The 12,044-nt window shown below is 39.3% G+C and overlaps 1 protein-coding gene and 1 long non-coding RNA gene across 9 annotated transcripts in view; one reads left to right on the top strand and one right to left on the bottom strand.

The window, feature by feature from the left end:
* Positions 1–5,148, bottom strand: part of LOC145862326 (uncharacterized) — a 30,884-nt gene extending 25,736 nt beyond the window's left edge. Inside the window, exon 1 of the long non-coding RNA XR_014381686.1 lies at positions 4,365–5,148. This is a non-coding gene — a long non-coding RNA (uncharacterized LOC145862326). The remainder of the gene's footprint in view (positions 1–4,364) is intronic.
* eif3c (eukaryotic translation initiation factor 3, subunit C) overlaps positions 30–12,044 on the top strand; it is a 69,778-nt gene continuing 57,763 nt past the window's right edge. For all 8 annotated transcript variants that reach the window (XM_014159288.3, XM_014159285.3, XM_014159283.3 and 5 more), the window contains exons 1-4: positions 30–182; positions 10,791–10,911; positions 10,997–11,062; positions 11,855–12,044. In XM_014159288.3, coding sequence (XP_014014763.3) covers positions 10,811–10,911; positions 10,997–11,062; positions 11,855–12,044 — 357 coding nt within the window. In that variant the 5' untranslated portion in view covers positions 30–182; positions 10,791–10,810. The remainder of the gene's footprint in view (positions 183–10,790; positions 10,912–10,996; positions 11,063–11,854) is intronic.

The following is a 12,044-nucleotide window of genomic DNA, read 5'->3' as shown; positions in this document are numbered from 1 at the left end:
TCAACCGCCGATACACGCCACAGAAGCTGTTTTGTGAATTCTTCCCTCACTTTCTTTCTTGACGCAAGTGCCCGGAAGAGACTTTCCACGCTCTCAAATTTGCCCGTTAAATCGCAAAACTGGATTATAAATCATTCCCAAGTGATCAGACGCACCACAGGACGATTTTCAAAAGGACGTAGGTTAGTCCCTCGCAATGATTTGTTTGATCTGTCTTAAATAGCGTTTATATTTGCTGGGAAAGTTTGGGCCGAGTGTGTTAGCAGCACTCAAGTTAACCTGTCATCGTTTTTGCCGTGAAAAGGAAGCGTTCACCGTTATTTATCTCGTTGGCTAACTATCCATTTCACAGTGCGAGAAATACGGCAAAAATGGTTATTTTACTTGCTACCTTGTTTATCTGAATTAGTTAACATGCTAGCTTGTCAGTCGTTTTACAAACGTGTCAGTTTAGCTAGCTACTCAGTGTCTTTGGGTATACGACTTGTGCATCATTCATACGTAGATTGCTAGCCAACGTTAGGTACTGATATTGTTCACTGGGCTGGTGTTTGCTACATTGCTAGCTAACTAGTTACTAGGTGTTATTATTGTGCCGTGAAATATCAGTTGCAACATTAACGTTACTGGCCAGCGCTAGCTAATTTAGCTACTTGAAGTGTGTAAGTAAATTCTATATGGTGTGCTAGAGTGCGCTCTGGGCGATCGTAAACTTCAGAGCGTTCCGTTCTGGCAGAGGAGTTCGGTTGATCCGAGCGTTCTGACCTCAACGGCAGTCAAGCACCCAAGTTAACAGGCTGGCTTGCTACTGCTACACAAATGAGAGAACCTCACTGACTATTTCTACTCGCCCTAGCAGAGCTTGTAAGGCAGTTCGTTATCCAGGGCTTTGGCGACTAACTGTGCTGCTGGCAACATTGTTTTGCGACGTTTACTGACACGTACATTCATACACTCAGATGAGTGCTCTAAATAGGCTGGAAACATGACATTTAACGCTTTTTCTTCTGATAAAAACTAGTTAATTGCATCCGCCGTGGAGCTCAGTTTCATAATATTACCATCTGTCCCAACTGCATGCCGTAGTAACCTCGAAAAAACAGGCATTATTTTAGGGCATTTTTCACCCTGCCAGCTCCTATTAGTTCTATTGAGCACCGTGGCACAAACTCGCCTTCTGAACGTTCTATTCCCAGCCCATTGTTCTGTTACAATGCCTGCGTTGCTATTGTTGGCAATGAGACATACCCACGTTAAACTCATATAGGTGAGCGTTGCAAAATAAATGTAGAAATCTGTTATTCAAATATTACACCCACACTGTTCGTGTGAGTCAACGAGAGTCTGCGTTGCCAAGGGCTAAAATAGAAGTCGTTCCTATTTCTGACGCAGATCACGCTGCAAGTCCTGCCTCTCCCATCTCCTCATTGGTTTATAGAAGCAGGTACCCACGTGCCATCTCCTCATTGGTTATGAAAGACGGAACTGTTGCCGGTTGTCGTGGTAATACTATGAAAGTTTAGATGCCAATCACCATACAATTTAAACGAAGAAAAAGCCTGGAAGGAGGAGAGATGACTAGAAACGATTCAGTTGACTGTTTTTGTGTGTGGATTAATTGTCGGTGTAGAGGACCTTGTGCATTTCAGCTAAAATAACAACCTAATGTTTAACCCCGGACAAATTAGCTAGCAACAGTAAGCTAGTTAAATAGGACAAATTAGCTAGCAAGTGCAAGCTAACTAGCTAAATTGCCATAAATGTTTCATGCTTTTTGACCTGTCCCCAAATTAATGTCATTGGTTCAGAGTTTGTTTTGATATTTTAACCTGTTATGGCTAGGGGGCAGTATTTTTTGCATTGTATAACATAATGTCCTAGGGTTGTCATCTGATGAAGATCATCAAAGGTTAGTGCTGCATTTAGCTGTGGTTTTGTTTTTTGTGACATTATATGCTAGTTTGAAAAATGGGTGTCTGATTATTTCTGGCTGGGTACTCTGCTGACATAATGTAATGTTTTGCTTTCGCTGTAAAACCTATTTGAAATCGGACAGTGTGGTTAGATTAACGAGAGTCTTGTCTTTAAAATGCTGTAAAATAGTCATATGTTTGAAAAATTGAAGTTTTCGGATTTTAGAGGAGTTTGTATTTCGCGCCACGCCCATCATTGGATATTGGAGCAGGTGTTCCGCTAGCGGAACGTCTAGATGTAAGAGGTTAACCTGCTTGTCGTGATCGCGTTTGGTGTAGGGGGACAAAATAAATTTATGCACGCCCGTTTGGGTTCCGTGTTTCTGCATAGTGCAACTTTAACCTCTCTAGGGTCGGCGGGACAAATTCGTCCCACCTACTCAACAGCCAGTTGAATCCCGTGGCGCGTTATTCAAATACCTTAGAAATGCTATTACTTCAATTCCGGTGAATTTACTAAATTACTCACGATAAACGTTCACAAAAAACATAATTATTTTTAAGAATTATAGATACAGAACACCTCTATGCACTCGCTATGTCCGATTTTAAAATAGCTTTTCGGTGAAAGCACATTTTGCAATATTCTCAGTAGATAGCCCGGCATCACAGGGCTAGCTATTTAGACACCCACCAAGTTTAGCACTCACCAAAGTCAGATTTACTATAAGAAAAATGTTATTACCTTTGCTGTCTTCGTCAGAATGCACTCCCAGGACTTCTACTTCAATAACAAATGTTGGTTTGGTTCAAAATAATCCATAGTTATGTTCAAATATCCTCTGTTTTGTTCGTGCGTTCAAGACACTATCCGAATGGTAAAGAAGGGTGACGCGCACGACGCATTTCGTGACAAAAAAAATCTAAATATTCCATTACCGTACTTCGAAGCATGTCAACCGCTGTTTAAAATCAATTTTTATTCAATTTTTCTCGTAAAAAAGCGATAATATTCCGACCGGGAATCTGTGTTTAGGTTCAAAGACGATAGAAAATAAAAACATGGGGTCGACTCGTGCACGCGCCTCAGCCCATTGTCCTCTGATAGAGCACTTACCGAAAGCGCTAATGGGTTTCAGCCTGGGGCTGGAATTACATCATTCAGCTTTTTCCCGCCTTCTGAGAGCCTATGGGAGCCGTAGGAAGTGTCACGTTACAGCAAAGATCCTCAGTCTTCAATAAACAGAGTCAAGAAGCTCAAGGAATGGTCAGACAGGCCACTTCCTGTAAGGAATCTTCTCAGGTTTTTGCCTGCCATATTAGTTCTGTTATACTCACAGACACCATTCAAACAGTTTTAGAAACTTTAGGGTGTTTTCTATCCAAAGCCAATATATATATGCATATTCTAGTTACTGGGCAGGAGTAGTAACCAGATTAAATCGGTACGTTTTTTTATCCGGCCGTGCAAATACTGCCCCCTATCCCCAACAGGTTAAGCACGGGAGGTATAGAAATACCACACATTTAACAGGTCTACTGCTTTTTGCACATTATTTCAATGAGAATGTCAGATATAACTTGCATATGAATTTGGTCAGATCGCCCACAAAGTTACATATTGCAGCTTTAAGTTTAATAGTAAAACAGTCTAGCTATATTTTTCTCTACCTTGAGTATAGAAATGTTTTTGAATTTGTAGTCCTGCTCAACCCTCGCACTTGCCCCACTGCAGTTCATAGCCAGATACCGATTAATCGGCCGTTTTTGTGTGTGTGTGTGTGTGTGTGTGTGTGTGTGTGTAATGACAATTACAATTACAACAATACTGAATGAACACTTATTTTAGCTTAATATAATACATCAATTTAATCTCAAATAAATAATGAAACATGTTCAATTTGGTTTAAATAATGCAAAAACAAAGTGTTGGAGAAGAAAGTAAGTGCAATATGTGCCATGTAAAACAGCTAACATTTAAGTTCCTTGCTCAGAACATATGAAAGCTGGTGGTTACTTTTAACATGAGTCTTCAATATTCCCAGGTAGGAAGTTTTAAGGTTGTAGTTGTTAAAGGACTATTTCTCTCTAAACCATTTGTATTTCATATACCTTTGAGTATTGGCTGTTCTAATAGGTACTTTAGTATTGCCAGCCTAATCTCGGGAGTTGATGGGCATGAAGTCATAAACAGCGCAATGACGAGCTGCTGGAAAATGCAGGAAAGTGCTGTTTGAATGAATGCTTACGAGCCTGCTGCTGCCTACCACCGCTCAGTCAGACTGCTCTATCAAATCATAGACTTAATTATAATGATAAATGATAAATTAACAGGCACCGCATCGATTATATGCAACACAGGACAAGCTAGATAAACTACTAATATCATCAACCATGTGTAGTTAACTAGTGGTTATGTTAAGATAAGTTTAATGCTAGCTAGCACCTTACCTTGGCTCCTTGCTGCACTCGCATAACTGGTAGTCAGCCTGCCACGTAGTCTCCTCATGGAGTGCAATGTAATCGGCCATAATCGGTGTTCAAAAATGCAGATTACCGATTTTTGTTATCAAAACTTGAAATCTGCCCTAATTAATTGGCCATTCCGATTAATCGGTCGACCTCTAGTTCGGATATAAATGTATACTATTGTTGGGTTGCGTCAATTCGAATCTGGTGTCGGAACAAAATAGTCACCACAGAGTAACTTCTGATTTCTTTGTACTTTAATTAATGCAAACACTTGAGTGGTAAGTATGTTGTTTGTATATACGGGCTCACTGAAACACCACGCAGGGCAGACAGAGAACTGAAATGACATCACAAGTTCTTCTTTAAATACTTCTTGACAGACGTAGTTCCCACTCCTTGCTGGGCCTGTCAGAGTAGAGACTGGGTGTGGTTTAGACTTACTCCAGCCTATCGTTGGCGTGCAGGTTGGTCCCAACCTCTTGACGCATCACATGTTGCCTGGCGTTGGATCTTATCTTCTTAGTGTATACTCAAGAGTCAGCAACCACTCAATTTCCAGTGATTTACTTATACTGTTGTTTCTCCACTCTACCTGTTCCTCACATGCTCCCCTTGTGATGGGTTTCACAACCTCCTATCAGTAAGTCAGCTGCCTACACCTTGTTACACAATGCACAGTTCTCTAAAACCCCTACATTGCACCCATTATCTTGTTATTGCTGTTGTTCAGCAAAAAGCTCTTGCAAAACCCTGTTTTAAAGCATCATCATTATGTCCACATGACCCACCATCACATGAGCCACTTTCTCTAACATATAGCAGTATTCAATTATCTATAGTTTATATACTTAATATTGTGGCATAGCTGCTCTGTTATTTTATATAGGTTATGCTAACAAATAGTTGGTTAAACCCTAACACTATGTAGAACAAACATGCCTCTGACATCTTGAATAAGGAATAACGTTGGCTCTATTAATGGAATTTGTATTTGCAATGTTTAAAAACTGGTAACATTACAAAACACATGCGAACATTTGGAGGCACAGAAAGGAAAATGGATAGAAAACAATTTATTGACTAAATCCTTCTTGCCACTACACTATATCACACCTGGTAAATAATTGGAGTTAATAAGGACCCAGTTACTCAAACTTGAGCACTTGGACCAGGACTCAAGGTTTTGATTTTGATTTTATTTGGATCTCTTTTAGTCCCCATTTGGACTAATCTTCCAAGAGTCCTTAAACATTAAAATACAATTTATAATACGAACACATTTTCACATATAACACACTATTACAAACATACATAATATACTAACATAATGACCCAATAAATACTCAATCTAAAAAATATTGATTCTTCATCTACTATAGTCCCACAACATTTCTATGTATTATATTTAAATCGTTTTAAAATAATGTTTAAATTTATATATTGAAAAGTTTCTGGTTTGCTCAGTTAATTTATTCAATTTCTTTATTGCTCTAAATTGAAATGTTCTTTTGCCTATTTCTCTTTTCTGTCTGGTTAACGCATAGATGGTGGACAATCTATTCCTAGTATTTACGGAATGTCTGTCTCTTACCAACTGATTACAATTGTGAATAGAACTTGGCTGTTTTAAATGATGTATATTATGAAATAAAATAAGCATGTTTTTTTTTCAATGATCTTATGAATTGATGACCAACCAAGAACATTGCGCATGACTGCAACAGAAGAACCATATCTCCACCTTAAAACAATCCTTGCTGCTTTGTTCTGTGCAATCTGCAGCCTCTAACTTCACTTGATGCATTTCCCCAGACCACAGAACAGTAGTTCACCTGACTCTCAATTAATGCTTGTGTTATTTGCTGAATAATTTTTCCTGGTAAATATTTAGCTATCCTTCTGATTATGCATGCTGTTTTAATATTTTTTACATAGATTAGTTATTTGAGACGACCATGATAAGCAGTTGTCTAGCTGCACTCCCAATAGTTTGGTTTCTGCCACTTCTTCAATTAGTACTCCTCCCATACTTAATTGTATCCCATGCTGTTTTGGGCTTTTCCTAGTTGAACAGACCAACATAACTTTGGTTTTCTTTGTGTTTAAAACACGTTTGTTTTGGCAAACCCACTCCCTGATATTCTCCAAATCTCCTTGTAAAGCTTGCTGTACCTGTTGAACCGATTGTCTTGCTGCATAAATTGTAGTATCATCTGCAAATATAGTAGCTTGAGTTTCAGCTAAGGCATAGGGAACGTCGTTGGTATATATTAAATAAAGAAGTGGCCCAAGGCAGCTGCCCTGCGGTATTCCACAGTTTAACACATGAGGGAAAGAAAATGAACCATTGATATAGGTGGACTGTTTCCTGTCAGTTAGATATGACTGTACCCAATTCAATGCTACCTCCTTAAAACCATAATGCATTAATTTTGTCAATTATTTCATGATCCACTAAATCAAATGTTGCACTGAAATCTAAAAATAGTACACTCACAAACTTGCCATTATCCATAGCATTAAGCCACTGGTCAGTCATGTCAACCAATGCAGTGGTAGTGGAATGGTTTTTGCGATAAGCATGCTGATTGGCTGTAATCAGATAATTATTTTCCATGTACTCCCATATTTGTCTACTCACAATACCCTCCAATATCTTAGAGTGTAGGGAGTAGACTAATTGGTCGACTATTGGCCGGAGTAATGGGTTCTTTGCAGTCTTTCGGAATAGGACACAGTTTCGCATGCTTCCATACATTTGCAAACAACCCCTTTTCCAGTGACCAATTAAATATGTATCTCAGTGGAACTGCAATCTGGGGAGCAGCACAGCGAAGTAAAAAATTGTCCATAAGATCATACCCTGTAGATTTACCATCAGGTAATGACTTCAATAGGTTTAACACCTCCTCCACTGACACCGTTTGCAGACTAAAAGGGCAGACCTTGTTGCTCATAATATGATCATCAATCCATTGGACAATAGCTTGTTTGGAAGAATGTATGTTTACATTGTTGCTCAGTAAATTAATTTTCTTTGTAAAAAAAAATCTGCAAAATGATTGGCAATATCAACTGGTTTGTTATTATTCTCCCGTCAACCTCCACACTAGATGGGCATGATGAGATAGGTGTACCAAGTAAGCCCTTAACTGTGTTCCATACATTTTTAGAATCATTTTTACAATCAATAAAAACATTGTTGTAAAATAACTTTTTCCCCCTTCGATTCAATTTAACTGAATAATTCTGTTCATCAATTTCTAATTTTGACTTGGCTGCTAAGACTTTTGCCATATTTCTTTGAGAAAAAGCCTCACCCAGTTCATCATCAATCCATGGAGATGGACGAGCACCAACTGTCCTCTTTCTTACTGGGGCATGATGGTCCATTACCTCAGTGAGCAAATCAATAAAACATTCTGTAGTGTGATTTTAAATCATCCTCTAGATAAATCAGCTCCCAGGGTACAGCAGCCAAATAATTTTGAAATATCTCATGATTAAATGTTTTAATTTCTCTTGACCACAATCCTAGGGGGTTTCTTTGGAACCTTGGTGTTCATGGTTATGGTCACAATATTATGGTCTGTCCAGCCCACTGGCATTGATCTGGCTTTTAAATATTGCAATGGTATATTAGAGAAAATCAGATCAATGCATGTGTCTGAACGATGACCCAACTTAGTTGATGGTCTAGTAGTATGTTGACATTTGAAACCATTTGTTTCAAACCACAGTTCTCGGCATATCTCATCAATTATGTTCTATTCGAATTATTGTGATCCTTCCAATTTATATTAAAATCACCCAAGATAAATACATCTCTGTTGCTATCTGTGGCCTGGTCAATCCCAGTACATAAGTCATCCAGATAGGACACCTTAGAGCTAGGAGGTCTATACACACATCCTACCAATATGGCTGCCTGGTGAGGCAGATGTACTTGAGCCCATAGTGCCTCTACTTGACATACATTAAGGTCATCCCTCCTCTTTAAAGGTATATGATTCTGAATGTACAGTGCTACACCCCCACCATTCCTATTCCTGTCTCTTCTCAGTAGACTATATCCATGAATGTTAATTTGCCCATCATTTACAGATGCATCTAAATGTGTTTTGGTCAAAGCCAAAATATGAATATTATTTAACTTGACCAAGTTAAAGACCTCATGTATTTTGTTAGGAACGCTACATACATTAACCTGAGCTATATGCAACCCTTTCCTTATCAAGTGAAGATCAATAGAGCATGTATTCGTTATAGTTGAAGTTGTCATGATACACTACAACAGACAAAATCTAATTTGAACATTAAATTAAAATAACCAGGGAGTTACTCTAGAGTCCCGATACAATTGCCCGCTGATATAAAGTTTATCCATCACCATGGAGACTCGTTGATTCAGGCAACGCTTTTCCTTCATGATGGGATATAGTTTTTTCCTCTTTTCATTGATCTCGGTGGGGAAGTGATCATTCATTCCAAAATCAGTGTTTCTGAGTTCTCTGCCCATGTTCTTTGTCATTTCCTTTTGCTTAAATTTGTCAAAACATGCAATAATAGCCGTGGCCTATTTCCAGAGGCCTTACCTATTATATGGACTCTGGAGAAAGTGACATTACGCATAACATCAGTAGGCAGTTTTAGTTGAGTTGACATAAAGTCTCGGACTATGACCTCACAGCCTCTGCTGTTGTCATTCTCCGGTATCCCTGAAAATATTAGATTTATCCCGCATTGATCGACACTGTACATCAAGCAAGGTTTCTTTAACTTGTTTGTTCTCCCTTTGCACCACCTCCACCTTGCTATGAATAGAGTCTACAGTACCTTTCAGCTCCGTGTTCTCTTTCCTTAGATCATCAATCTGACGTTGGCTGAATTCTAGACTGGCACATACTGCATTGATGTCCTCTCGTAATATATCCAAGATATCAAGTTTAGCAAGCCTTTCATTGATGGATTTTAACAAGTCAACATCCATATCAGTAAACCTCTCGCCACACGCGCCCTCTTACTAGGGGATGGTTTGGTTCCATCGTTGATACCAATTGGCCAACCTGATTTTGGTTTGTTTTGTTGATTGGGTTGGTTGTCCTTAGCAATGCTTGAATCCCCGAAACCAGCGACATGTTTCTAAGAGTTCGTAAGTATCTCTCGTCAATGAATCGTTCAAGCTCTTCAATGGATTCTGAATCATCCAGGAATCATCATTACAGGCAGAGCTAAACACACAAACTGTTCAGCCGCAACTGAAAACCGCTGACTTGGATAGGTTTAGTGACCAATTCACCTAAAAGATCAGTTCAAAAAGAGCTGTTAGTTCGTGAACAACCCGTCACTAGCCTACACTTGAGTGGGGACGATAAACTGAAAAATATCAACACCGATCATTTATTTTAGGCATTTTGCTGATATTGTTCATTACGATAAGTAGCCTATACTAGAAATGTGTAGTTTGAAATGAAATGCGTATGGTAATATAGGTGATTGTTAATGGGACAATTGATGGCTACAACCATCAAACCAGCAGTAGTAGTTTAAAGGATAATTTGAAAAAACATTGCATATTGATATAAACTTATCTTTCTATTTATTGTTCTTGCATCAGTTCAGGCAGTTTATCGCCCAGTTCTACTCACTTTAGCATTCACTGGCAAGTCTCGACAAGGGCACTCGAGTCCTAGGAGAATACAAACAAGGTTTTATTTTATTTGTCCCGATGTGATACCATGGACATAATTGCGTTATGATTTATGAATAACAAAGGGATATAGATTGACTTTGTTCCGTCAGTTCAACACCTTAATTAAACTAGTCAATACAAGCTGTTCGTCGTCAATCATCCAAGAGTAAATAGCCTATGCGCCCCGATTCCATGGCTGGCTATAGGCCTATGAAACACACAAAATAAAATAAATTAATGTGCTACAACCATAATTACGTACATTTCAACTCCTCTTACATTACACGTGATATGTACATTCACTCACAGGAAACGATGAAGAAGCGCCATACTCTCCCTCCGCCGTGAAAATAAATTTGACTGCAGCCAACCACAACGCACAAAAAATAATACGGGTACCGAGAGGCGGGGCAGACTGACGAACTAGCAGTTTTTTCCTGTCATTGCTCGCTCTGTGACTGACAGGCACCTGTCCTATCAATAGATCACTAGAAGATGTATTTGGTTCATTCTATCTAGAAAAGGCTGTGCAGACTTTTCTGACTGGTGAATTGAAGCTTTTAAATTAAATGAAGGCTTAATAATTTATGAAATGGAAATAGCACTTATGGAAAACACTTGGTTAAGAGGAAATGTTAGCTGTAATTTCAAGTTGCTTCTTCGCACCATGTGTTTGAGCACAATTATAAAATATCATGATTCCACCCCCACAGGTTGACGGCAGCCTTCAGCAATGTCACGTTTCTTTGCCACCGGGTCCGACAGCGAGTCTGAGGATTCCTCGTTGTCTGATGAGATCACCCCTAAAGTACCCGGCACTTCTTTCACCAAGCAGTCAGTACTACTTTCTCTCTCTGAAACCTCAGTCACTCTGACTGTTTTCACAGCTTTCTCACTTTTCCACATTTGTTCCCCGTAGGTCATTGCTGCTTCGTGACGATGAGGAAGACACCAAGAGAGTGGTGCGTAGTGCCAAGGACAAGAGGTCAGTCATTTACTCTACTTCCATGATCCATAGAACCATCTCCTTAGCCTTGTCCATGATCTGGTTGTGCTGTATAGCCAACTCCTATGGGGGCTTTTATGCCTGATAGGAGTTGGCAATACAGCATAGGCATAAACTGATCTGGGACCAGGCTACCACCCATAGGAGTTGGCTGTGCAACATAAAGATATCTGGGACTAGGCTACCATCCCCTGACGCTGATGCAATCTAGTATGTGTTGGTATGCCTGCCCTGGACTATGCCATCTACCCCAGGTGTTCCCAACCTATGGGGGAGCGTAAGACTTTTTTTTTTGTGCCATTCTCAATTCTTTGTACTAGTCTAAAACAATGCAGAAATCCGCAGTGCTTTAGGCTAGAAACAAGCTGTTAAATGGCAGAGGAATATGAGACTGATGCACATGGGAATATCTTTCGTTTGTCTCTGACATTCAGAAGCTGAACTACGAGGAGTCAAAGAAATTTGACTTTGCTTGGGAAGTAAACTTAAACAATGTGTTACTCTGTCGCTATCAATTGATCAAATCACTTTCTGTAAAAGAGAATGTAGAATAACATTTGTGGAAATCGGATGTAGACTTTATTTTCCTTATCAAATAGCCTACCTTAAAGATGTCAGGAGTCTAGTTAAACTATGTACAATTGCAGGAAATGAAAGTCGGGGCGACAATTATTTTCCTAGGTCCCTCAAATTAAACAAAATCAAACTGGTGTTGTATTTAATGTAGGCTATCTCAATAAACAATCATTAAGAAAAATGATTATGTCCTAGGTTCGAGGAGCTAACTAACCTGATCAAGACAATCCGCAACGCCATGAAGATCCGAGATATGTCCAAGTGTCTGGAGGAGTTTGAGCAGCTATGTCGAGCATTCCTCAAAAGCAAGACTATAGTGGACAAGGAAGGGATGCCTCCCTTCTACATCCGTCTTCTGTCTGACCTAGAAGACTATTTAAATCAG

The sequence above is a fragment of the Salmo salar genome, chromosome 19 (genome assembly GCF_965601325.2).
Source record: "Salmo salar chromosome 19, fSalSal1, whole genome shotgun sequence".
NCBI classification, from domain to species: Eukaryota; Metazoa; Chordata; class Actinopteri; order Salmoniformes; family Salmonidae; genus Salmo; species Salmo salar.
The sequence above is the reverse complement of the archived record's forward strand: the minus strand, read 5'-3'. Positions and strand labels throughout refer to the sequence as shown.